The sequence below is a fragment of the Camelus bactrianus genome, chromosome 25 (genome assembly GCF_048773025.1).
Source record: "Camelus bactrianus isolate YW-2024 breed Bactrian camel chromosome 25, ASM4877302v1, whole genome shotgun sequence".
Taxonomy (NCBI): Eukaryota; Metazoa; Chordata; class Mammalia; order Artiodactyla; family Camelidae; genus Camelus; species Camelus bactrianus.
The window spans coordinates 35,621,607-35,649,563 of NC_133563.1; the positions used below are offsets into that span (position 1 = coordinate 35,621,607).

Here is a 27,957-nt window from a genome sequence, read left to right on the forward strand (position 1 = left end):
TCCCAACAGCAACACTAGGAGGCAGCACTCTAGAGCTATACTTCTAAGAATTTGAAGATAAATGTAACTTCTCACCCAAAATTCTATTCCTGTTCAAACAATTACAATGGAAAAATAAAGACAAATTTTTTTACAGAGCAATTTTTCCAGGACTTTTCCCTCCATGTAACCATTTTGCAGAAAGCTCCGGGAGGGTATGCGCCAACAAAGCAATGGAGTACATAGAGAAAGTGGGACACAAGAGACAAAAACACACAAGAAGGGAAAGACCCAGCATGACTGCCATGTACCAAACACCCTGGACCGGAGAAGAGTAAAGAGTTACCAAGAGATCTGCTGCCGTCACTAGTAAGACCCAGGACGCAGCGTGAAAGTGTTTCTACACCACATCATCGCACACGACGGTTTTGCTTGGCATAGAGTTCTAGACTATAAGTCATTTTCCTTCAGAATTTTACAACGACAACTTCACAGCAAGTACAGCTTACATTTAAATGTTACAGGCACTACTGTGCAAATACTTGCTGACTCTTTTCTTTCTTTCTAAATTAAAACTAACGGCTGGCTAACCCAGTGCTTTGCTTTTTCAAAGCATGTGTGTGAACACCTTCAATACACACGTTATCTTCCAAAGGGATCCTCGTTAACTGACAGGTGAATTTTGTGGTCTGTGGGTTCAACCAAATGTTTTGGGTGGGGGGAGGTAATGAGGTTCATTTTATTCTTCGAGGAGGTACTAGAGATTGACCCCAGGACCTCACGTGTGCTAAGCGTGCACTGTATCACTTGAGTTACATGCCCTCTCACCCTGGGTTCACCCAAATTTTAATTAAGATGAAATCAAAGAAACTTAGGGTTTATGATGATGTATTTCTACCAAAAGCAAGCATGAGATTTGCGTTCCAATGATTGCTCCCCTCTCCCCGCAAAAAAGTAGGTCGGTGTCTAGAATAAGGCATCTGAATCCCTGAAGAAGTCAGAGAACCAGAAGTTTGGTGTTTTGACTCTGTCTGCAGACTGGACAAGCCTACCTCTTTTCTCCATTTTTATGATCATTGAATTGAAGACCTGGAGAAACCACCTACCGTTTTATCCCACTGGGGCTGTCTCTGCAGCCTTGCAAGTTGTTTAGGATTATTTACTCTTTCTGTGCCCCAGTTTCCTCCTGTGTCGGGATGATAATAGTGTTCACCTTGCAGAGTGGTGACGATTAAACGAGATGATGGATGTAAGGCACTCAGAGTGCCTGGTGCAGAGTGACTGCCCTAGACATGTCGTTCTGTCTGAGGTTCAGGAGTGAATGAAACAAGAGAGGAAAACCCGTTTTCTACACACGATGACTCTCCAAATGTCTATATTTCTCTTCCACTGTCTTCGTTTACGTATTCATTTAAATCAGCGATCACCGAGTGCCTGCTGTAGTCATGGGCACCCTGCTGCCAGGCCCTGAAGACACAGCAATGACCGCGCTGTAGAGTCTGCTGTCAGAGCTGGGAGCCATATCTGGTTACTGTCTTCTTACACGTTTTCACAAGTGCTATGAGAGGAAAGTCCAGGGCATTACAAGAGAACACAAGAGGAAAACAGAGGGGATGTTGAGCGGGTACGGCCAAGGCAGCCATCTCTGAGACTTGAAGGATGAGCAGGAGCTGACCAGGCCCCAGGAGAGGGCTGTCCATGCAGACCAAAGAGCGGGGCCCAGGCACCGAGTCAGGAGGACACTTGGGGCCCTGAAGACGCCAAGAGAAGACCATGGTAGCTGGAGAATAGGGAGTGTGTTGGAGGCCGAGCAAGATTTGCAGTGTCCTGCCGTCCGTGGCCAATAATTCAGGCAATGGCCTTCCTCCACCCAAAACCTATTCATGGCTTCTCACTGGCTTAGAACAGCAGTAGCCTGGTGGTGGGGAGTTGTCATCGACCAGAGAAGGTGGACTCTAGTGTTTGAGAGGCTCCGATCTGATGCAGAGCAGACAGTGATCAGCGGCTCCCTTCTGAGACTTGACATGTCAGTGGTGGGTGGAATCGAGTGTGATAAATGCCTCAAAGTCACCTCCAGGCCTCAGGGCGTGGGTCCTGAGGAGGGGTTTCTCCACATGACATTGTTCTGGTCCTAGAGACAATGTGCAGAGTGGGGTGGTGACAGGCACAGGGCAAACCCTGGAGCTACCAGTCTGCTCTGCCGGTCTGTTTCAGTGCTGTCTGCCCAGCTCCTGAGGACGCCTGGCATGGAGTGAGCTCTTAGTGGGTGGTTTGCTGAGCCATGAGGGTAGGTACCAGGCTTAGCAGTGAGGCGAAGGATGCCCAGGCAAAGGGAAAAGCATGTGCAAATGGGGGCCACCTCCTGCCTGGCATCGCCGATCAGACACACACTGGTTCAGCCCTCCCTGTCAGGACTTAAAGAGGAGGTGGCTTGTAAGTCGACAACGTCATTACAGCGATTAAGCGTGCCCAGGGGAGTACAGATCCTACAGTGAGAGGCACAGAGGAGGAGTGCCTTATCTCATTGTCTTTTAATTATTATTGAATACTCAGTAATTGTGCTGGGCCCTGGGGCTACAATCTGCCAAGCAATTAGACCCAGCCAGTTCTCAGAGACAATCGCTGAAGGAAGTGGCACGTCCAGGCAAAAAGGTCCCGGTGAGGCTGGACGGGTGCAGAGGGCCTGCCTGGCTGCCCACTTCCCTCTGGGGCTCCGTCTCTGCTGGCTGAGTTGACCTCACCTCCTCCGAGAAGCCCAGAGCAGGGATCCTGGGGATGCGTTTGGGAACCCCCAGAGTGGCAAGGCCAGTGAGCATCCCTCACAGCAGAAGCAGGGTGACTTCGCTCCAGGGGAGACCACCTGCCCCGTCTGCCTGGGACGGGGAAGCCTGCAAAGGAGGGACATCTAATGTTAAAGCTAGGAGTGTCCTGGGAAGACTGGGATGACTTTGGCACCCCCCTTTGTCCGTCACACACCCGGGGGATCAGATCCAGCTGATCACTTCATGGGCTCATAAAGCGTGTTGTCCTTCGGCAGAGGTTGGAGTGGCCTGATCTCCCCCTGCCTCAATTCCTGTAGACACCTTTCATCACCCAGGGTGGTCGGCCATCTAGCAGTCCCCAGGCCTACGAGTCTCCAGCAGGAGACAGACGGAATGCCCAAAGGGTTTCCTTGGAGAGAGAGTAATTAAGGGACCATTAATAGAGATAAAGGCAGAGTTAGGGGAACCAGGGAGGGGTGGTGAGGCACCAAGGGTCCAGGAACTGTGGGAAGCCTTTTTCACTCTGGGGCCTTGAAGGGTCGGGGGAAAAGGGTAGGTGGTGTTGACAGAGCCCATAGAGAAGGGCCACTACTGTTCCACAGCAAGGCAGGGAGGGGGTCACGCTTAGCATGTACCCCAATTATCTCTCTTCTCACCCTCTCATCTCCTACCAGTGTCTCCCATTGACCAACTCCAGCTAGAAGCCAGAGGGAACCTGGATGATGAAGTTCACAGGGTCGGCATTCCGGGACACAGAGCAGGGGAGGGGTGGGCAGAGAATACACCTGGAGAACAGCCTGCACACACACCCATAAGGAAGTTATTCCAGAATGGAGCCTTGAAGCCTGAGTGCAAGAGGCCAGGGCCAAACCAGGCCCTTCCTCCAAAGGTGCCAACCTGGCTGCGGTCCTCCAGTGACTCAGCCAAACACTAATCTAGGTGTTGTTGTAGATGTGAGTAAAGACCATCACCAGCCGACTTCAGGTAAAAAGGATCACCCTACAGAATCTGGGTGGGGCTGATCCAGTCCTTTGAAAGGCCTCAAAAGCTGCGCTGGGGGCCCCTTGATAGAGAAAAAGCTTCTGCATGTGGACAGCAGCTTCAGCCCGAGCTGGAGAATTCCAGCCTGCCCTTCTGGATGGTCTGCCCTATGGACTCCAGGCGTTTCAGGCCGGACCCCACAATCATGGAAACCAGCTGCTGGCAATAAGCCTCTTAACGCAGCTCTTCTCCTGGCTCTGCTTCTCTGGCTGGCCCCTGGCTGAGAACAGCACTGAACCTTTGAGAGGCTGAGGGACTTGCCTGGGCTTACTCAGCAAGAAGAGAAAACCCAGGATTAGGACCCAGGCCCTTCTGACCCCAAGCCCTTGCTTTGTTTCACCTTTAATTATGCAAGGCTGTGTGGCCCAGAGGGAGCCCTGGCCTCCAGGACCCAGGGGTGAATGGGTCTTAATTGCCCACCCCATGTGCCCCTGTGCTTCGTACCTCCCTCCCCATGGTGCCCAGCACTGCCGCCCGCAAGCAGCGGACATCTGTCTCAAGAAGGAAGAGCTGCTCGCTGGCTTGACAGGGTGGAAGGGGGCAGCTCTGCACTGGCGGGGGGGGGGGGGGTGGGCATCCCAGGCTCCTGTGTCCACTCAGAGAATCCCTCAGGGAAGGTCCCTTCCCCCTCAACCCACTAATACATTTTATAAGACACCACCCACCCCTCCCTCTTTAAAAACCATCTATTCCTGGTGCTGCTCCGGGGCGTTGCCATGGCAACAGGGCAACGCAGGAGGCCCAGCAAGCTGACTTGCTTCTCTGATGGTTCTGTGGGGACCCCACGGCTCGCGGGGCGGCTGTGCAAGCCAGCACCATCTGCTCTGAGCAGTGAATACACACCCTCCCTTCCTACCCCCCTCACTGGGCTGGCCTCACCCCAAACCAGGCCCCAGGGGCCAGGGACCCTGGCAGAGGGGCCACAGAAGAGGCACTGGCTAGGAAGTGCAGAAAATCGGAGTTCTGATTTGAGTACTGATGCTGGGAGGGAGTGGGCTGGACAGGCCAAGGCGAGGGAGGTGTGTTCCCCCAGGGAAGCATCGGCCCCGTTACCACCTGAAGGGGAGCACGGGGTGGGTGGAGCTTCCTAGGGGAGCAACGGGAGGAAAGAGCTCACAGAGCTGTTCCTGGCACTGCAGCCCAGAGCCGCGTTGGAGCTGGCCACCCCGAGCACTAGGAAGTCAGGGGCAGCTGGGCTGCTGGGGGTGGGGTCTCTCAGCCCTCCAAGATCACACCCATCAGTGGTGATCTCCTCCCTCAGGACCCTCCTCCAGGCCATCACTGCCAGTCAGTGGGAACTGGCACCCACGCCAGGCATGTGACAGCAGATCTCGGATGTCTGTCAGGGGCAGGGGGGAGCAGAGGGGACTGTGGGCCGGACATTTGCTGTCCCCAGCACACCTGACTGAGCGGGAACACCAGGTCCACCCCAAAGTCTCCAGCAAGAAGTTGTCCCTGCATTCTCAGCCATAACCCTGCAAGGGACGAATCCAATGATGTCGCCTTATGGGCGCATGTTATATCCCCCACTGTCGCAAACCCCGGTCTGTGAAGAGAGGGGAGAACCGGCAGGTGGGGTGCTCTCAATGCGCAGTTCTATGGATGTCTACACCAGAGATGGCATCTGCTGAAGTCCTCATCTGAACCCAGGAGAAAGACGGTGGAGGACGAGGCATGCCTGAGGCTGCTTGGCCGTGGGAGACCTGGGAATGAGGCAGGCAGAGGTTGTGTATCTAAAGAACGCTGATGAATGCAGCCCTGCCAGCCTCCCCAGGGCCTGGAACACACCAGCCACGCCCTCTGCTCTAGACGGCCCCTCTGCTGGAACGCTCTCCACCCGTCTGCTTGGCTGATTCCTTTCCTCCTGAAGCCTTTGCTCACATTTGTTCAAAATTCACCTTTCCAATGAGATCAGCCCTGGCCACCCTTTTTACCTGCCACCTGCCTCCCGCTGAGGCGCCAAGTCCCTCTTTCTCATTCCTTTCCTCCTCTGATCATGACCACACCTTCAGATGAACTGTTTCATTTACCTATTTCTGTTTAATTTTTTCTCACCCCACACGAGATATAAGCCCCGCAAAGCGTCTGTGTCCAGTATTCTTGGGTGTCCCCAAGACCTGAGTGCAATGCCTATCATAGAATGGGCTCTCAATAACTATCTCCTCAATGAATTAAATTTTAAAAAATGGGGCTCAAAACTGAGCTTACCTTCTGGGGAGGGTGTAGCTCAGTGGTGTAATGTGTGCTTAGCATGCTTAGCATGGGTTCAATCCTCAGTTCCTCCATATAAAAAATAAATAGATAGATAAACCTAATTACCTCCTCCTGCTTAAAAAAAAAAGGAGAAAAAGAGAAAAGTGAAAAGATTAAAAAAAAAACTTAGCTCACCTTGCTTAGATACTCAATAAATACATGGTTTCGTGTATGAAGGACCAGGCATGTGCTAAGTACATCCATGGAGTGTGACCTTCCTTCCTCTCGTTAGTATTCTGGCCTCTTTGGTCAGCACAGGGGTGTCTGATTGGGCCCTTCGTTGCACGCCCCTTGGCCTGGCACGTAAAACTCCGGGAGCTGCTGCACCCAGCTGTGCCTGTTGCGTGCTGCCCAGGGGCGGTGGACCACAGGCGAGGAGCTGTGCTGCTTAGAGATGGAAATGGGGCTTATCCTTACCAAGCTATGGTTCTGCAAAGCATGCACGGGAAGGGGAGACTGTCTTCCATGAAGGTACCACCTGCTCAGCACATCTTATGCCCACTGGGCTGCGTCTCAGTGTAACACACGTGCCGCCTGGGCCGGGGAAGCAGTCTTCCCATTTTGCAGGTGAGCACCAAAGTGGCTGTTGGGAAACCCCAGGTCCTCCCCGTAGCCCCCTCCACGTGCTCCGCTGCCCATTCCTCCACTCTCAGTCTCAGCCTCTCCGCCTTTCTCTTAGCAGGTAATAGGTGCTAATTTTGAAAGCAACTTGGCCACGTGATCTGCACAGATGGTCAGTCGTATTATGAGAGAGCAGGTCGTGGCCGAGGGAGTCTGATGGGGGCAGGAAGAAGGTAAGACACAGCAAGACTGGTCGTTGGCGGGAAGAAGCAGGGCCCTTGAGATGATGAGTTTACCACCCTCATTCCTGCCCCCTTTAACCTCTGCAAACCTGTAATATTTTTTCTTTATGCAGAAATTTCCTCTGCCATCAGCCATCATGGCTACCTTTAATTGGGCACCAAAATGCTAGCTAGCCACAGATGCGTGAGCCCAAGCCAAGGCCAGCCCATCAGTCTCTCTCCTGGAAGCTGGAACTGGGATCCAGATATTACTAATTAATTACAGAAAACCAAAGTGAAAAATGAGGTAGATGTAGGACCTGAGCCTCCACTTGGGTGTAGCTCTAATTTAACATAAGAAGCCCTAGGGCTGTGAGCTCAGTTCGCGTTGTAACTCAGCCGCCACAGGACGAGCCGCTGGGCACCTGAATCGTCAGTGCCTCCTAATCTGCTCAGATCAAAGCAGCAGTACCTGGTTCCCATCCCTGCGACTCTGCTCTGGGAACCACTCCCCGTCCCAACAGCTGTGTCCATCGGGCTTCAGGGAGGTGGCGATGGCACGAGCGCTGTAGAAATCAGAGGCTTAGGGTGAGAGTCAGGCAGTACACAAATGTGGGCGGGGCTCTGGAAAAGCGCAAGGGATGCGTAAATTCATCCTTAGAGTCTTCCGGTGGTGCAGCAACGCGGCTGCTTTTGTAATCCAAGAGACACGTTCCAATATGTTCATATCTGTGTAATTAATAATAGCCAAAAGCTAGAAAAAATGTCCATCTACAGTAGACCGGCACGTTCACAGAATGGCCACACACCACAAAGGCATGTAACAGGGACGAAGTTTACAAATAAGCAAAAGAAGCAGGACACTAGTGGGTGTATCCTCTGTGATCCCACTTACTGAAGCTGTAAAGCACAGACCTATGTGCTGCGCACGTGAGTCAGAAGCCAGGGCGGAGGCGTGCCCCCAGCTCTCGGGTTGAGATCATCTCGTGATGACATTTTGTCCACTTAGACCGAGGGGTCTGGGTGAAGCAATCATGTCGTGTACGTAGCTGGCAGGGCCCACCAGGAGGGAGAATGCATCCTCATGTTGGGTGATTTGAGAATAGTTTAATGAAGCAACAATTTTCAAAAACTTAGAGTATAAAGAAGCCATAAAGGATCGTGCAGTACCAGGAGCTGATAACATCAGGGCAGCATTATCCCTGGGCCAAGGGAAGAGGAGCAGCTGAGAACCTGGGGACCAGAGGTCGTGGGGAGAGGGCCGCCCGGCAGAGGCTGGAACACCTGCTACAGAAAACACTCCGACCCCAGGTCTCCAAAGGGCAACGGAGGGAATACATGTTCTTCCCTCCACCCCTCATGCCAGCGCTCCCCACTGGCCAAATCTAAATGGAAGCCACACAGGTTTGTTTCCATGGACACAGAGCAGAGTGGATCGAGGTAGAGAGAGATTTCAATGGGACAACGGAGGATTCCCAGCCCAGCATTTGACTCGGGACCCTAGAGTCAAGCTCAAGTTTTCACTGGCTTGTTGGAGTTCATTAGCTTATATCATCGGCCAGTAGAAAAGGCAAGGGTAGGCCTGGCTGCAGGGAAAACTTGACGCAGGGCTTCTGTGAGACGTCTGGATGCCGGCTTCATCCTCTCAGCCCACCTGCGTTGAGAGGCCCCAGCCACAGCAGCCGGCAGGCACAGGTCGTCCCCTCAGCCCCGCCAGCTCCTGCTGGGGAAGAAGAGGGAAGGCTCCCACTGGCTGATCTGGGTCACATGTTCAAGCCTGGAGCGATCACCGTGGTGGCCCAGGGGACGCGGTGTTGTAACTAACCCAGCCTGGATGACAGAGCACCCCTGTGGCTGGGGACAAGGTCTATTAACAATGTGAGGACCTTGCCATTGTCGGGTGTGTCTATCCAATGATGCATTCCAGAACCTGAAGCGACACACACATGCATGCATGTGTGCTGACTTGGATGGACCCACTGTGAGACAGACTGGACCTCACTGATCACCTGACCTGGATAAGCTCTTGCTCTGACGGGTGGGCCACAGGGATGTTTTGGGTCTCTTGGAATTAATGTCAGCTCAGAACCAGTGTGCAGGAATCCCCTCAAAAGTCTGAACGTCTCCCTTTCCCCACTGCAGAGTCACCCTGGTAAACAGCCGCAGGTCCCTTCAGGGAAGGCTGGAAGGGAGATTTAATAGCATACATTTTTGGCCATGTACCAGGGTCCTTCCTCAAAGGCACCTGGCCTCTCATTCACTCAAGGGGTTCTGGGTCAGATTATGGCTCAAGTCTGGACTATTATCAGAAGAAGGAGCAAAAGGGGGCAGGCGCCAGAGGAATAAACACACAGGAAGTCACTATTCATATGAGACATACAGCACATGGTAGACACACAGCCAAAGGGAGCGTGTGTGGAATGCACACAGCAGAACCGAGAATAACCACCACACAATCAGGGTCTCAGAACGGCGCTGGCACACAGCTGGCATTTGTTATGAGCACTGCATATATTATCCCAGTAGGTACCCTGACCCATGGGGTGATGTTAACAATAATCCCTCCGAAGTCCCTTTTTGCACACGGGGCACCCGTGGTGCAGTGAGGTCAAGCAGCATTGCCACCTAGGACTGGGGCGCTGATCTGGGGGCAGCCACCCACCGGCCACTGTGCCCAGCCCGGCAGGGGGGGCCAGGTGAGGGAGCCCTGCGCCCCTGGGCTGTTTGAGTTTGTTTTTCAACACAACTCTTGGTCTGCCTGGGGCTGAGTTGACCAGAGCTGCTAAGACAGTAGACTTGAGCTTCAGGCAATTCAATAGCTGAGTCCACAGACCTCCTAACGCCACGGCAGGGACTTGGAAAGGCTGTCAGGCTGCACCACTGACCCCAAGCCTGGCGCTCCCTCCAAACATCTTATGTTTTTCAATTCATCTCTGGGCCATGAGCTTGTCCCTCGGGGCCTGGCCCATGACTGGAAGCCAGAGACGGGGTGGGAGGCATATAGGAAGAACGGGAGGGCGCCAAGAGCCTTGCCCGGCTCTGCAGGACATGCGTGCAGGGAGTTGCTCTGGCCTTTCTAGGAGACTTGCACCTCGCAGTCACATTCTACTTAAAACTACATCCTGCATGGGTCCACTAGCCCACCCCATGCCGGAGCACTCGCTGATGCTGGCCTGGGGTTCATGCTCAGGCTCTGCCCTCTGGGGGGGCTGCAGTAAGTCTAAAATGGTCCTATCTGGCTCTTGACAGAGAAAGTTGGCCAATCCCTGGCTGAGAAGACCCAGCTCCTGAAAGAAGGTGTGCTAGCGGGGGGACAAGCTGCAGTGACACGATGTAAATCATTAGGAGTCAAGGCTCTCACCAGGCTCAGGTCTGTTCCCTGTCTGAGCCTCTGTTCTGGGGAAGCAGAACAGAGCCGAGCAGGCAGCAGGTGCTCGCTGAAGGTGCATGTCCTACGAGACGGGCAGAGAGGGGCCTGGCTTGCGGGGCTCCACCTGCGGCCATGATGCGCTTTTGCGCGGGATCGCCCCCTAATCCAAGCTGGGACAGCACAGGGGAGACCTGGCCCTGACCTCAGCAGCATACGCACGCCTGAGGCTTTGTTAGACACGCGTACTCTTGGCCCATCCAGGACCCACACCGAGGGTGGGGCCCTGCAATCTGTGTTCTCAGGAGCCCCTGGGGTGGATGCCCAAATCAGAGGACCTCTGCCCTCCAGGAAGCTCTGACCCTGGACCCCGCAGACAGTTCCGTGATGCCCAGGCCTCTGGAACACAGGTGTCGTCAGAAGCCCCTAACGCCCCAGCAGCCGCAGCACGTAGTCAGGGGCAGGTCTGGCCTCTGGCACAGACGTAAGGTCTCCTGTCTTCCTTCTTTTCTCCACGTACACAGACACACAGACAGCTGGAAAAGGGCAAAAGGGGTCGTCTCATGTTTTGAACTCTTGATTCCTTTGGAGACCCTCCAAATCGGGTCTCAGCGTACTTGAGGTCCTGGCCAGGATTTTCAGGGGCAAGTCTTCTTAGCAGGCCTGCCCGAGGTGCGGGGGACCAGTGAGCAAACTGGGGCCCAGTTTTGACTGTCCACCTTGCTTTAGGAAATGTGGCTTAAAGGCAGGGAGGGCCCGGACTACAGTGACCCTTTTCTCAGCTTTCTTAGTGAAGGAGGACCAAGACACATTTGCAAACGTGCCATAGAGATTTTAATGAAAAAATTAGAAAAGTGCATTAGTTTGCAACACTACAGTAAATGGTTCTTTCCTTTTCTGTAAAGACTTTGTAAAATATATACAGGGTTGCTTAGTGCATTCGTTACAAAAGAAAGATGCAATCCCTTGCATTAGTTACATTTTTACACGGGCTGGATGTCTACTTGGACTTGTAAACATTGGTGATACAGTTCTGGTTTTGTTTTGTTTTTTTTTGTTTTTCATTCTTCAGGTTAAGCTGCAGTAATAAATGCTTCTGATATTCACTTGGTGGTTGTCTCATTCTGTCAAACTTCAGAACGGCATTCTAAGGCCATTTGTGAAGGCGCCCTCTCCGCAGGCGGAGAAGGCAGAGAGGAGAAACGAAAGGAAAACAAACAGGAACAGTAGGCTGCTTTGAATTTGGTTCACTGTGGTCCAGTTGGAGTCACTGGTTTTGCCAAATCTGGTGTGGCTTCCCACCAAAGGTCTGATGCCTTGACCGCGGTTGGGCCTGTCATCCAAATCCCAAACGCCCACCGACGTGGGAAGGGAGGTCCCTGCTAGGGGTTCGGGACAAGCCATTCCATCCTCCTGGAAAGTGGCCAGGCTGACCCAGCTTCTGGTGGAGGTTGCCTGACTCCCATCTCGCCCTGGGGAATGTTCTGGAAGCCCTCCAGCAGCACCACCAACAGAACTAACCCAGGTCCTCTTACCACACTCATGAAAATTCCAGCAATGCCAACAAAGAGAAAAATCCAGAGATCCAAAGATACCCAGTCGGTGCACACACGCGCCCCCGACGAAGCCGCGCGGACCCGCCCCCCGCACCCCCGCCCCCAGGATGAGCCCCGTGCCTGTGCGCCGGTCACCTTCATGGGTGTGAGTCTGCAGTTCACTCAAGCTTCACTCCTACGCCTGGGGCCACAAAAGACTCTAAATTGTCACGGTTCTGAGGCACGAGGATACACAGTTGGCTGAAGTTACAAAGGGTCCGTCTTAGAGGGAGCATCAGCCATTTCCTGGCCTGCTGGGAATAGACTAGAAATTCTTCCTCCGTGATGAGCTCAGTAGTTTAAAACCTACTCCTCCTCTTTGCCGTCTTTGCCTCGGTCTCCTGTGTTTAACTGCAAGCCTTCTGATCGACACTTATGGACATGAGAGCCTCAGGTCCTCTAGCTGGGGTTAGTCTTGTTTCCCGTCTAAATTTTGCTCAATAACATCATTTCCCCTAATTCAATGCCTTACCTATGCCGTGGAGATTTCTGATAAAGCAGAGGGTGGACTGAGGTGGCCTCTGGAGGTCCCTTCCAGCCCCCAGTGGCTGTCAAAATGCTATTTGTGGGCTGAACAAGCAGATATATAATTAGCCTGTTTCAAGGGTGTGTTCTTCTCCGAGAAGCCATCAAATTATAGAGAAGTTGTGGTAATTGTGGGTTCTGCTTCGTTGGGTTCCCGCTAATCGTGTTTTTCCTTTCATTGGATTTTTCTTTTTCAACCCAACTTTTAAAATTCAGCTCAAGAAAATGCAGGGGTGGCCGGGCCGTGTTTTGGTTTCAATACCTGCTCATCTGACTCTGTTTCTAGACCCTCTGCATCTTGGACGTGTGTGGTCCTAGGAATTTTAGCCTTATGAGGCCAGGAAGCGTGGGCGTCCGGTTGACCACAGTGGCCTCTCGCTGAGGTTGGCTGGTGGCAAATGCTCAGATGCTCTGTAAACCATCACTGGATAATGAATCAACTGGGCAGGACTGCAGCGTCTCCCTGCTGCTGCCTCGCACCTCAGGGGCTTTTTCCTCTCAGGGTAAGAAAAGGGAGGGCTTCCCACAAGGCTGGTGGGGGCAAGGTGGGCTTCGGCTCACTAGAAAACGTCCCGCCCACACCACAGCCAAGCATCTGGGGGCTGAGAGCAGGGCCACAAGCAAGAAGCTGTTAATGGAAGGGTCAGAGGAGCTGGGGGAAGACCTAGTCCTTCCAGTGCAAGGAGGAGACTCCCCAGGAGGAAGGAGCTGGCCCAGCTTAGGAACCCTATGCGGGGGCCCTTGGCCACCCCGCCGCCCACGGAACTGCCCACCAAGGACCTGGTGCATGAACTTATCCCCTTTTGTCTTCTCCAGCACCTGTCTGGGAGACACCTGCTTCTCCCCTGACCATTTCTTCCTTCGTAGAAGAGGCTAGGAAGTGACTTGCCGGAGGCCACGTGGCCCGATAACAAAGAGGAAGGAAGGGAAGCCACTGTCCGGCTCTTACAAAGGGCCCTGAGTTCTCCACCTCCCAACGCCGAGGAGCTGGGAGAGGCAAAGCTGAGGTTTTGTTTCTAGTGTCCAAGGTTTATGGCTAAACGTCACAAGACTTCCCTTTTCAAGACTGAGAGCTGCTCTCTGGATGGCAGAGGTCTCCAAGAAACTGGACTAGTTTCCAACCCCAGTCCTTCTGGGAAAATCCACCCTTCCAGACCCTCGTTCACAAAAGAGGAAACAAAGGCTCAGAGAGATGGGACAGGATCTACTTGCAGACTTTTATTATTAAAGGAGGACCCAAAGGGACATTAGGATGGCTAGCTCCTCCAAGGAGCCCAAGACTCAGGCTATGGCTATTAGACTGAAGGACCTTGAAATAACCTTGTGTGAGGGCACTGGGGAGCCATGGAAGCTTCCTGAGCATAAGAATGGCAGGGATGACTTAGCATGTGACCAACTTGTGAAGGGCCTTGACACTTCACTGCCTCATCCGTCAGGCGTGGCGCTGTGGCAAGAGCCCACTGATCAGTGGATGAAATCTGCACTCCCTGCACTTTCATACGTCCGTGCCTCGCCTAAAACAGTGCCCACTTGCTCCTCCAAGGTTCTCCTCAAAGATTATCAAAAGCCAATTCCTCCGTGAAGCCCTGCCTGAGTTCCTCCATCAGGCTGATTAGTTCCTTCCATATTTTGACTGCAAGTCAAATGCCCCAGAATAACCTTGTAGGAGACTTGGACTGGGCTTTGCGAGAAATGCGAACAATGTGAGAACACCGGCTCAGTACCTGGCTCAGGGCAGGTGCCCGGTAAGTGCCATCACGTGCTGTCCCTGCAGCCGCTCTGCAGCCGGGTTTACATGCAATCTCCAAAAGGGTGCAATGTCACAAGCCTGCCACCTGCTCTGTGGGAAATGCCCTACTGCACACGACACACCCAGCTCTGCCGGGCAGCGGGAGGATGGTTTTCATCTCACAGATGTGCATCGGTTTCCGCGGAAGGAGCAAATGCCTGCATTGAACTTAAGACATGCCTGATGAAAGCGATGAACGGGCATTTAGGTTGGATGCTGGGAGTCCGACTGTCTATTCCCCTCTCTGGGTGCTGCCTGGGCTTCGCAGCTCTGAAGGCCAGGGCAGTCAGAGGGTGGCTTCTCAGTGTGTTCGTCCACGATAGAAAGGACTGGCGACCCCAGAGCAGGGCCTCCCTGAGTCCCTTGTGGAGCAAATAGGAGAAGCTTTTAAAGGATGGTGTGTGAGATGGTCCCGTGTCCACCTCCATGCTGGGGAGCAGCAGGGAGCCCTTCCAGGTGGCAGAAACAGCCTGGACAGGTGGGCATCAGCATGGGCAGGTGTTCCTGATCAAATAGAAGCAGGTAGATTGCTTTTCGTTACCAGAACTGAGAAGGCCAGTGTACACAGACTAGAACTCGCCAGCGCCAAGAACCATCTCAAACAGAGGGCACAAGTTTTAACCCTTCCTGGCCACGAGCAGCGCCACAACAACAGATCTCACTTCTAGCAGTGACAGGAAAGGCTCGGTCACCGTGACCACTCACGCGGCTGGGTGCCCAAGCGCCCCACTGGCTCACAGGCGCCCTCACCTCCAGCCCGCTGGCTCGCACCGGCTGGCTCTTTAGTCGGGGACAGAATGGCCGTGCGCTTTATGTCTATTTACAGCTGGACCATCGCCACAGGTGTTTGGGGAGAAGATTGCTGACGCTCAGCACAGAAGAGAAAGTCACGTGAGAGGTCAGAAATAGCAGGGACTTGCTTGGCTTTAGCGACGAGACCCAGCGTCCAGGGCTCCTGGACCTCCTCCTGAAGCTTCCATTAGTGTCTCCAACAGCGGAGAGCAGCATTTGGCATGCCTCATTTATCTACAGTGAAAGAGGTAATCACAGAGGTCTCCAGAGAGCCAGATTTCCCAAACGCATGACTCATAATGTCACCTACGCTGTCCTCTTCCCTAAATTCCTTAACCTGAGGAAACAGAGACAGATCGTGGGGCAGCCCACAAGAAGCCTGGCCCAAGCTCCAAAATGGCAACATCATGAAAAACAAAACTAGTGGAGAATGTCCTAGACTGGGGGCGTCTGGGGCACGCGAACAAGCAACGTGGGAGGCAGTCCTGGACTGTCCTCAGATCCACAAAAAAGCTCTGGAGGATATTTTGGGGACAACTGGGGAAATGTGACTACGGGGGGTGCCTTAGATGATATCGTTGTACAGATGCTCAACTTCTTAGAGGTGAAAATGGCCCTGGTACCAAAGAGAACGCTCTTGTTCCTGGGAGAGAAACAAGTTTCCCTTTGACTAAACCACTCAAAGGCTGCAGACATCACTTCATCCTCCCAGTACCTCCCTGTGTGGTTGCGGGAGCGGAGGGGTCGGGGTGGGAGGGGGCTGAGCAAACGCGGCAGAGCGCTGAAGGCTGGCGAGCCCGGGTGCAAGGCAGGCGGGAGCTCGCCACACTTTCTCAACTCTTCTGTAGATCTGGACGCTTCAGAACGAAGTTGGTGGGGGCGGGCGGGGATCAGAGTGAGAGCTTCCCTTCTCTGAAACGGTCGCCTCTCCCAAGGTGCGCTCAAGACGCAGCCACAGGAAACAGATTTCCGCCCAGGGCTTCAGGGAGCCCGCCGCACGCGCAGCCTTGGTTTGCACAACAACACTGCTCTCAGCGCCCCCGCTTGTCCCCCAGCTTCCCCGCCGCCAGAGCCCTGCCAGACAAAATGGGGTTTGGTTTTCATTTTCATTTTTGTGGCTTAACCCTCAAATGTGCCCAGTGACCAGGACATCCAGGCCAAATGTCTTCATCGATCAAACTCATGTCAGGCTAAATGTGCAGCGAGTCCACCAAGCTGGCCCGCCATGGCCCAGGGAGGGGAGCTGACTTCCAGGAGCCCAGGGAAGCAGGAGGAGTGAGTGGGGTCCCTGCCCTGCCACCCTCTCCTTGTAAGCCCGGCATGCTTCTGGGGTCCCACACAAACCATGACTGTAAGAAACACACTTGAGCCCCCCAGGCAGCAGGCCTGCATGAGGGGCCCCACGTCCCTCTCCTTTTCAGAACGATGACACAACTCACTGGAATGATTGACAGATGACCACACCCATCCCACCAAGAGAAGGGACACATTCCGGCACAGGCCGCAGACCTCCCACCTCCATGGATGCCTTAATGGGAACACTACCTAGGGCCTTATTTTAAAAGAAGACTGCAGAAAGACGTAGGGCCAAAAACCTCGGCGATGGGTGGCTTTCCTTTTTAATCATCTTTTGCTCCCCTACCTTCCTCTCCAACTCAACTCACAGACAGTAAATGCCTCTAAAGCCTTCTCTCCAGCTTCCAGCAGCCAGCGATCAGGAGTCAGTGGGACTCAGGACCCACAAGGCTTTCATATCTGGAGGCAGAGAAGACCGGCCTGCCTGGACTTGTCTGTGGGCGTCTGCTTTACCATCCAGATAATTTCCCAATCGGAGCCCCGTGTGCAGAGGCCAAACAGTGGGCCACGAGTCAGCAGTCAGCGCCCCCTTCTGTATGGACGGGCTCCGCGAGCACCTGCAAAGGAGAGGCCTCCTGGGCTAGTCCGTCCCCACTTGTCTCCTCTCCTGGAAGGGTTAGGGACCCAGTGGGCTTCCTGGGCTTCAGCCTGCTGTGATCACTCCGAAGTACAGACACCCTTCTCCCAGTCAGCGAGGCACAGTGGGAGCTCAACAGATGCTTCAGAGAGAGCGTTTAAATTTCGAGCACCAGGCAGCCCGCTGTGTTTAAGAGGCTGCTGCCTGGGTTTCAGGACAAATGCAGATGGAAAGGAAGAGCTCTGACCCCAGCTCTGGGGCTAGCCGGGCACCTCAGAACCCAGACAGGCTGCTTCACTCCTATGTAAAGAGTCCAGCAGGCCAATGGTGTGACAGCACCTTCCACCCCGGGTGGGTGACATAAAGATTAAAATGGGCTGGTCTCTAGAAAACGTGACACCCAGAGCTGTTGGGAATGATCGATACCACTCCCCACCTTCCTTCTGTCCTTTAATGGAGGGGACGGCTGAGATTGCCTAGTGGGAAAGCGTTCAAGTGAGCGTCCAAAGCCTTGTCAAGTACCTACCGGCCACGCTGATTTCTCGCCCCACCCGGGCCTGGGTGGCAGGCCACCCTCCTGTGATTCTGGGGGATGTGGCTCTTCCTCAGCTCATTCTAACAGAAGCTGAAGCCTGAATCCAAACAACCTGGTGATTTCTTCCCCATCAGAGTGGGTGTGGTCAACTGGAAGATGGGTGTGGGAAACCTGGGCTGAAAGAAAAACACCAGCAGGTGTGAGGGAGGAGGAGACCTGAGCCTGAGGTGCTGCGAAGTCCAGCAGCAGGGCCATTCAGTCGCAGCAGCCGGCAAAGCGGCAGAAAGAGGAACAAGCGGGGAATACCTCGGTTCTGGCTGTGGGACCTCAGCCTTGTGTCCAGCCTTTCTGGACTTCAGTTTCCTTCTCTGAACATGAGGGACCTCAGCAAGGTGACTCAGAGTAGGCGTCCTCCTGGCTTTTGAGGATTCCAGTACTGATCAAGTGGGCCAAGCTCCAGGTGGAGATGCCCCATCCTGCTTTATCAAAAGAGGAGAACCCCGGAGAAGGCTTGACTCATTGCCTCCATCAGAGGCCCTCGCTGGATCCACCTAAAGGACTCCTTGGCCAGAGACCAGGGTAGGGAAGAGATGGACCATCTGAGGAAAAGATGGGCATCACAAGGGAAGCAAACCAAGGCTCACCTCCACCCCCTGAACACTCTGAGCATAAACAAGGGTGTTTCACTTCAGAAGACACAGAAGACAAGACTCGGTGAGTGTCCTAGAGAAGGCTGAGCTGGTGGCAAAGGGCAGAAGAAACAGGAGGGATATGGAACCAAGACTAATTCCAAGTTGTTTCAGATGCTTAAGTTAGTGGTCATCCCACAAACAGAAAAGACTTCATGCTACCCATCTTAAGCCCATAAAGGAGAGTCAGCTCTGCGGAAAAAGATTTTGGGATGTTTTCTAGATCTCCCTGTGAAGTGAGGAGCTCCCTGTCACTGGAAGCATTCAAGCAGAAGTAGGCCACTTTATGACCACTGTACACTGGTGGGGGAACCAGTTCTGAATGAAGGGTTGAACCCACGTTCCTCTAATGGACTCCAAGGGCCTGGTGCATCTACCTGTGGAGAAAGAGAAGCTGGTTCCCTCATCTGAGGGCTGAATGAGGATGCTGTGGTGCGGCAGTCAGCTTCTTGGACCCTTTTGGGGTCCAGACTGAAGTAATGTCTCAGTTCTACCAAGGACCAGCTCTGTGACAGGGAGCAAACCACTCATTCTCAGCGCCTCCGTTTCTTTTATGGATTAAAGATGATGACCCTCCCTCCACCAAGGGCAAATCTTACAAAAGTTTTCAGGAGAAACCCTACATGTGCTCCAAGCAGCCTCCCCACCCCCCCAGAGCATGAAGCGCTCTGCTAATACGCATAGCACTTCTGCACCGCTGACCCCCAGTAGCCAAAATGTTCTTCCAAGAGGAAAAAAAAATTAAAGAACAACTGTCTCTATTTTCTAGACAGATTTTAGAGCCTTAAAATTAAAAAAAAAAAATCTTAAAAATGAGTTAATGGATATGACCTTGAAGACTGATAACTGTCCACTTTGGCCTCAAGAACCTGAGGTTCCCAGACTCCTTCCACAGGCCCCGTGTCCTGGACGACGGGGCCATTTTCAACATGGGATGTAGCATTAAAGTGCACGTCCCCTCAGAGGAATCTTGAGTGCTGTGTTCTGTCCAACGGCCCAGATGCTTGGGACGGATGCACCTGGAGCCATCTCTTTAGGAAACCTTGTAGGGCTGCTCTTTCCAGGGAGCTGCTCCTCCATTCTGGGAGAGCCCACTGTTCCTTCTAAGCAGCACAGCCAATGCTCATTTCCAGCCAAGAGCCAAGAATTTGAGTTTATGAGAAATAAGTGCAAGGGTGGCTGATTTTTAGAAACGGCAGAGACAGTGATGAGGGAAATGACAAGCCCCTCTGAAGTTGGAGGTTAGACCTTCCTTTATTCCTGTCATGAGAAGGGCCTCCAATGTGCCACATTCAATAGCCTAACTGGGCCCCAGGAGACTAGCAGGCCTTCCCTTTTGCATCATCCCCTATTGAGAGTGGGGAGGAATTTCTCCACTATTCAGAAAAAATCATCCCCTGAGACTGACAAGTTCCCAGCAGACCAAGACACAGTTCCTTGCCTCTAAACTCTTCCTGAGACCAACATCAACGTTCCCTTATTTACAGATCAAATGCAATTAAAGACAATCTTTCTTAAAATACATTATATATATTCTTTAAAATGAGGAATGCCCTGTCTTTTTTTTTAATTAGGAAAAGAAACCACATCCAACATCCACTGACAAATACCCATTCTCATCCAAGCATCCCAAACTGTAATTCTTACTCATGTAGGTAGACGCTGCACAGATCATCATCATCATCACATAAATAAGAAATAATAAAATAGGTACTCTGTAGTTGCAACAATTTTCCAGTTTCCCCTGATACTTCCAGTTGCACGGAAAATTGTTGGAACAGAAGATGGTAAAATTAAAAGTATCTCTAATAAATTATTGGCTTTTGATTATTCCATTGCTAGTTTTCTTTTCTTGTGTTGATAACGCATACCAGTTTAACAAAGTGCATGCTTGTTAAAAATTTTTGAACTGGCAAGCTAAAATGATCCATGTCTTCTTGCCCACCCACCCCCTAAAAAGAAGCTAATATAATTTAGAACCTAGCATTTTAAAAATGTGATCATGACACATCTGGGATAAAGACTGCTTATGGAACATGCTTGATTTGGCAAGATGATAAATCAAAAACTTCATAGGTTTTGTTTTCCCATTTTTCTGTTTGGAAGCAGCCAAAAGCAGGTTATTAAAAAAAACTGTGATGGAAAAGAAAGCTAAATACCTGATACTTTCCATTTGGTCACACGGTGCACACACCACACACCCACACACACACCACACACACATATACACAAGCACACTGGTGTGTGCATTCACTCACACACTCTCAGACCACACACATACGGCCACCTGCTGCTTGGGAAGGGAAAGAGAGAGGAGTTGGGTCAGAGACACCACTGTCGGTGGGCGCTCAAGGCTCTCAGCTGGGTGTGCAACTTTGGGTTGGGTATCCTCTCAGCTCTGTCTCCTTGTCTTGGTCTCACACCTGTCCTGGGAAAGCCACCCCAGAGATGGGGCAGGTTGGGCAGAAATGTAAGGCATACTTCGCTGGGAAGAAGGAAGAAATCCATGCTTCATGCTCAGATGCGAGTTTCAGAGGAAGACGGGCCTTTCTTTTCCCTTTGGCCGGCTCTGTCTCACTGGAACGGTGGGGAGGAAACGAAACCAAGAAGGGAGGACAGAAAGAAAAAGCGATGACAATAATAATAAAAGATAACAACAATAAATAAACAAGAAAAGACACGTGGGGCCAATGAGACTGAACGTCAACTATGACAAGTGACTTTTTCTGTTTGTGTTTCCCTCCCACACCCTAGATGGACTTCCGCCGTCTCATGAGCCTGTGGTTGTCAGTAAAGCTGTGTAACCCGGGAGAAATGGAGCTGATGGGGGATGGGAAGAGGCTGTTTTTTAATGTGCTTGGTGAGATCTCCTCGATCTTGTAAGAGATGGAGTGGAAGTACTGGGGGGCAAGCTTGGCGCTGAAGGAGTTCTGGTGTGCCGCCAAGCGGCCACCGTATTCCTGCGGGCGGTAGCACGTGCAGGAGCACACGGACTGCAGGTCCGCGACGTCCGCTTTGTAGCGGGGCCGGCCCTGCCGCGCCTCCTCCGGGATGTGGATGACCATGCTGTTGCGGTTTCCAGCAAGGGATGCCCTCTCCTCGGCGTCCCGCCGCTCGTCCTCGCTGTTCATGGTCAGGAACCTGAGGACCACCAGGTTGAGGAAGGCCCCGATGACCGTCAGCCCCACGAGGATATACATAAAGCTAAAGGCCACATAGAGTGGCTTCTTCTGTAGGGCGCCCTTGGTCTGCAGGGCGACGTAGTCCCCAAACCCAATGGTAGTCAACGTGATAAAGCAGTAGTAGTAGGCGTGGAAGAAGCTCCACTCTTCGCACTGGGAGAAGGCAGCCGCCCCGATGCACAGCGTCCCCATGCAGGAGAAGAAGCCCACGGTCACCATGTTCTCCATGGACACCTCCGTGTTGCGCATGCCGCAGCACCTCTTCATGCGCTTCAGCAGGTAGCGCACGAATGTGTTCATCCGCTCGCCCAGGCTCTGGAACATGACCAGCGTCAGCGGGATGCCCAGCACGGCGTAGAACATGCAGAAGGCCTTGCCCGCGTCGGTGCCGGGAGCAGCGTGCCCATAACCTGGGAGAGGAGGTGAGAAAACAGGGTGAACAGTGAGGAGCGGCCCGTGAGGTCGCAGGTCGGGGTGAATTTGGGCGTTGCAGTTAGGACGGGGCTTGGGCCATGCATATAACCTGGCAGGAGGTGGGGAGGGAGTAAAAGCAGGGAAGAATCGATGGCAAAATGTCCTTCGAAGTTAGAGATGGGAGACGTAGTTCTTAGAACAACACGGTTTTAAAAAAGCATCATACTCACTAATAATATTTTGCAGAAAACTGCAAAAGCAGCCAGACCAAGGGAGAAAATTCTTTATGCCCACCATGGATCAACAGTAAGAGCAAATAGTCAAAGAGTGCTAGCTGGGGTTTTTGTTGTTGTTTTGGACCAGCATGATTTTATTCTTAAGTAAATGCTCACTATAAGGCCGGTTAGGCAGCACCTCCCCTGCTGTGAGCAGTGGGGCTGCCCAGGGAGGCAGGGACACCATGAGTTAAGTTATAGGCAAACACACACGCATATTCTTTTTCATAGTTTTCATTATAGGTTACAACAAGATACTGAATATAGCCCCTGTGCTATACAGTAGAACCTTGTTGTTTATTTTATATACAGTAGTTAGTATCTGCAAATCCCAAACACTCAATTTATCCTCCCCTTCTGGTAACCATAAGTTTGCTTTCTATGTCTATGAGTCTTTTGTAAATAAGGTCATTTGTCTCACATTTTTCAGATTCCACATATAAGTGATATTATATGGTATTGGTCTTTCTCCTTCTGGCTTTCTTCACTTAGTATGATAATCTCTAGATCCATCCATGTCACTGCAAGTGGCATTATTTCGTTTTTTATGGCTGAGTAGTATTCCATTGTATATACCACAACTTCTTTATCCAGTCATCTGTTCATGGACATTTAGGTTGCTTTCATGTCTTGGCTACTGTAAATAGTGCTGCTATAAACACTGGGATGTAAGTATGTTGTCAAACTCAAGTTACCTCTGGATATATGTACAAGAGTGGGATTGCTGGATCATATGGTAAGTCTATTTTTCATTTTTTTAAGGAATCTCCATACTGTTTTCCATAGTGGCTGCACCAGATTACATTCCCACCAACAGGGTAGAAAGGCTCCATTTTCTCCACACCCTCTCCAGCATTTATTGTTTGTGGACAATTTAATGATGGCCATTCTGACTGGTATGAGGTGATACCTCACTGTAGTTTTGATTTGATTTCTCTGATAATTAGTGATATTGAACGCCTTTTAATATGCCTATTAGCCACTTGTGTGTCTTCATTGGGGAATGTCTGTTTAGGTCTTCTGCCTATTTTTTGATTGGGTTGTTTGTTTTGTTGTTGTTACTGAGTTGTATGAGCTGTTTGTATATTCTGGAAATTATGCCCTTGTCAGTCACATCATTTGCAAATATTTTATCACATTCCATAGGCTGTCTTTTTGTTTATAGTTTCTTTTGCAGTGCAAGAGCTTATAGGTTGAATTAGGTCCCACTTGTTTATTTTTGCTATTATTTTATTGGTAAAACTTGGTAGACTGCCCTAGGAGAATATTGCTATGATTTATGTCAGAGAATGTTTTGCCTATGTTCTCTTCTAGGAGATTTATGGTGTCTTGATTTATATTTAAGTCCTTAAGCCATTTTGAGTTTATTTTTGTGTATGGTGTGAGGGAGTGTTCTAACTTCATTGATTTACATGTAGCCGTTCACCTTTCCCAACACCACTTACTGAAGAGATGGTCTTTTCTCCATTGTATATTCTGGCCTCCTGTGTCAAAGGTTAATTGTGCAGATACGTGGGTTTATCTCTGGGCACTCTATTCTGCTCCATTGTTCCATATGTCTGTTTTTGTGCCAATACCACAATGTTTTGATTACTGTAGCTTTGCAGTATTGTCTGAAGTGTGTGAGGGCTATGCTTCCAGCTTCATTCTTTAGCAATTCTGGGTCTCTGGTGATTATATAAATTTTAGGGTTATTCTAATTCTGTGAAGAATGTCATGGGTAATTTGATAGGGATTGCATTAAATTTGTAGATTGCTTTGGGTAGTATGGCCATTTTAACAATATTCTTTCAATCCAAGAGCATGGAGTATCTTTCCATTTCTTTGAACCATTTTTAAATTTCCTTAATCAGTGTTTTGTAGTTCTCTACATGTCTTTCACCTCCCTGGTCAGGTTTATTCCTAAGTATTTTTTGGATGAAATTTTAAAAGGGATTTCTTTTAACTTCCCTTTTCTCATATTTCATTGTTAGTGTAAAGAAATGCAAGAGATTTCTGTATGCTAATCTTATATCCTGCTACCTTGCTGAATTCATTTATAGGCACTAGTATCTTTTATGTGGCATCTTTAGGGTTTTCTATATATAGTATATGTCATCTGCATATAGTGACAGTTTTACCTCTTCCCTTCCAATTTGGATCCCTTCTATTTCTTTTTCTCATCTGGTTGCTGTGGCTAGGACTTGCAATACTATATTGAATAGAAGTGGTGAGAGTGGGCATCCTTGTTCCATATTTTAGTGGGAAGGCTTTCAACTTTTCACTGCTGAGTGTTATGTTGGCTGTGGGTTTGTCATAAATCGCCTTTATGTTGAAATATGTTCCCCCTCTACTCACTTTTGTAAGAGTTTTCATCATGAATGGATGTTGTATTTTATCAAATGCTTTTTCTCTGTTTATTGAGATGATCATGTGGTTTTTGTCTTTTCATTTGTTGATATGGTGTAGCACATTGATTGATCTGCATATGTTGAACCATCCTTGTGTCCCTGGGATGAATGCAACTTGATTGTAGTATATGATCTTTTCTGTGTGTGTGTTGGATTCTGTTTACAAATATTGTGTTGAGAATTTTTGCATCTACATTCATCAAAGATATTTATTGGTCTGTAATTTTCTTTTTTGGTAGTGTCTTTGGTTTTGGTATCAGGGTGATGGTGGCTTTATAGAATGAGTTTTGGAGTGTCCCCTCCTCTTCAATCTTTTGGAAGAGTTTGAGAAGGATCCATATAAGTTCTTTGTATGGTAGAATTCCCCAGTGAAGCCATCTGGTTCTGGACTTTTGTGTTGTTGTTGTTGTTGTTGTTTTTAATTACAGATCCTGTTTCACTTCTAGTGACTGGTCTGTTTAAGTTATCTATTTCTTCTTGATTCAGTTTTGATGGACGGTATGTTTCTAGAAACTTGTCCATTTCTTCTAGGTTGTCCAATTTGTTGGCATGTAGTTGTTCATAGTAGCCTCATGATGTTTTGTATTTCTGTGGTATTGGTTGAATTTCTCCTCTCTAATTTCTTGCTTCATTTGTTTGCCCTCTGTTTTCTTCTTGGTGAGTCTGGCCAGAAGTCTGTCAATTGTTTACTCTTTCAAAAAACAGCTCTTGGTTTTATTGACTTTTTCTATTGTTTTTTCTCTCTTATTTCTTCCCTAATCTTTATTCATTCTTTCCTTCTGCTGACTTCAGGTTTTGTTTGTTCTTTTTCTAATGTTTTAGGTGGTAGGTTAAGTTGTTTAAGAGATTTTTCAGTTTTGAGGAAGGCCTGTGTCACTGTGAACTTCTGTCTTTGCTTCTGCTGCATCCCATAAATTTTGCGTGGTTGTGCTTTCATTGTTACTCATCTCAAGGTATTTTTTTAATTTCCTCTTTACCGCTTTTTCTTTAGTAGGATGTTTTCTCTCCGTACAATCAATGTTTTCTCATTTCTCTTTCTGTGGTTGATTTCTAGTTTCATGCCATTGTGGTCAAAAAGGATACTTGAAATAATTTCTATCTTCTTAAATTTGTTGAGGCTTGTTTTGTGTCTGAGTATGTGGTCTATCCTAGAGAGTGTTCCATGTGCACTTGAAAAGAATATTTATTCTGGGTTTTGTTTTGTTTTGTTTGACATGATGTCCTGAAATTACCAATCAAGTCTAACTTTTCTATTTAGAACCCCTGTTGCCTTATTGATTTTCTGTCTGGAAGATCTGTCCAATGATGTTAGTGGAGTGTAAAAGTCTACTATTCTTGTATTCCCATCAATTTCTCCCTTTATTGTCTGTTAGTATTTGTTTTATGTATTTAGGTGATCCTTGATTAGGTACATATACGTTGAATTTAATATCCTCTTCTTGTATTGATCCTTTTATCATTATATAGTAGTGTCCTTCTTTGTCTGTCTTTATGGCCTTTGTTTTAAAGTCTATTTTGTCTGATATGAGTATTACTATCCCTGCTTTCTTGTCATTTCCATTTGCATGAAATTTCTTCTTCAACCCCTCACTTTCAATCTATATGAGTCCTTCACCCTAAGGTGGGTCTCATTGAGCAATATATTGTGGGTTCTTGTCTCCTTATCCAGTCTTCCACTCTGTCTTTTGATTGGAGCATTTAGTCCATTGACATTTAAGGTAATTATTGACATGTATTTATTGACGTTTTTCTGTTGATTTTTGTATTTCTTCTATATTCCTTTCTTTTTCTTTCTGTTTTTCCTTTTGTGGTTTGATGTTTTTCTTTTGTATTATGCTTGAGTTTTCTTTTTGGTTTCTGGGCTGCTATTGTATGTTTTTGATTTGTGATTACCCTGTTTCTTCAAGTCTGTTGATCCTTACTATATCTACTTAGTTTATACTGGTAACCATACAGGCTCAAACCCATTCTAAAAAAAAAAAAAAAAAAAAAAAAAGTCTACCTTTTCTTACTCCTTTCCCCCATATTTTCTGATTTTCATGCCCTCTTTTACAGCTTCATGTTTATTCTTTTGCTAATCATTATAGTTAGCACATTTCCAACTGTGATTTTCTTTTTTCTATAGATTCTTGCTGCTTTTCTATTTAGAGAAGACGTTTCAAATTTTCTTTTAGGGTAGTCTTAGCATTGCTGTATTCTTTTAGTTTTTGCTTATCTGAGAAATTCTTTCTCTCTCCTTCTATTCCAAATGATAATCTTGCTGGGTAGGGTATCCTAGGCTGTGGGTTTTTTCAAGGTTGTGGGCTTTTCCCTTTCAAAACTTCAAATATATCTTGCCACTCCCTTCTGGCCTATAACACTTCTATAAAAAATCAGCTGATAGCCTCATGGGGGTTCCCTTGTAACTAATTCTTTGTTTTTATCTTGCTGCCTTTAAAATCTTTTGTCTTTAACTTTTGTCATTTAAATTATACGTCCTGGTGTAGGTCTGTTTGGGTTCTCTTGTTTGGGACCCTTTGTGATTCCTGTACCTGGTATGTTTCCTCCTTTAGGTTTGGGAAGCTTTCAGCCATAATTTCTTCAAATACATTTTCAATACCCTTTTCTCTTTCTTCTCCTTCTGAGACCCCTGTTATGCATAGGTTGGCACATTTTATATTCTCCCATAGATCTCTTACATTTTTTTGTTCGTTTTTCTATCTGCTGTTCTGATTGGGTGATTTCTACTATTTTACCTTTCAGATCACTTATTTTTATACTTCTGCATTATTTGGTCTGATATTTATTGCCTTAGCTTGGCTTTTATCTTGGCAATTGAGTTTTCTGATCTTAATTGGCTCCTCTTTACAATAATCTGCATTTCTATTAATAACCTTTTATTTGCTTCAGTATTTTTATTATCCCCTTTTTGAACTCAAGCTCTGGTAGACTGGAGAGGTCTATTTCATTGTTTGTTCTTTCAAGGGATTTTTCTTGTTCTTTTAATTGGGAGTGATTCCTCTGCTTCTTCATTTAACTTACATTTCTCTAACTCTATGACTTTAGAAGTAACACTTATCTACTGTGGTCTTGAAAGGCTGTTTTTATGTGTGAGCATCCCTGTGTACTCTATGTGTGTCTAATGTTTTTGTTGTGAGGGCTGTTTTTAGTATGGATGGCTGCCATGTCTTTCCTCCATGTGTCTGGCTATTATCACCTTGATAGGGGGTGTGAGTGGTGTTGTGGTGACCAGAGCTTGCACTGGATGTTGAGCAGGGCCTCCTCCTTTGCTCCATGATTGTCACAGCTCTGTTGGTGGTTGGGCCTGCTCCCCAGTTGTTGGAGTAGAAGCCCCCAGATTGTTTCTGAGCTGCTGTGAGAGGTGGGCAGGACTAGAGCGCTTCCGCTGCTAGGAGAGCCGCTCAGCATTCCTCCACAGATGTCCCCTGGGAAGTGCACTCTGTGGTGTGGAGTCACCTGTCACCCACTGTCAGGCTCACAAAGTACACCCTCAGGTACTGTGTTCACAAAGCCACCAGGGCAGATCTGTTGAAGTTAGGCATCAGGATCTAGTCACACACCAGGATCTGCTGTGGGCTACAGGGAGCCCAGACCCTGGCCCTGCCTCCGTGTGTGCACACCTGCTGTTAACACCAGGCCTGCCCCAACCGTGCG

At 49.4% G+C, this 27,957-nt stretch overlaps 1 protein-coding gene across 1 annotated transcript in view; it reads right to left on the reverse strand.

Moving 5' to 3' along the window:
• Positions 1-10,995: 10,995 nt before the first annotated feature.
• The window catches only part of KCNK9 (potassium two pore domain channel subfamily K member 9), a 91,752-nt gene continuing 74,790 nt past the window's right edge, over positions 10,996-27,957 (reverse strand). The window contains exon 2 of the mRNA XM_074353141.1: positions 10,996-21,634. Within this exon, the coding sequence (XP_074209242.1) occupies positions 20,793-21,634 (842 nt within the window). The 3' untranslated portion in view covers positions 10,996-20,792. The remainder of the gene's footprint in view (positions 21,635-27,957) is intronic.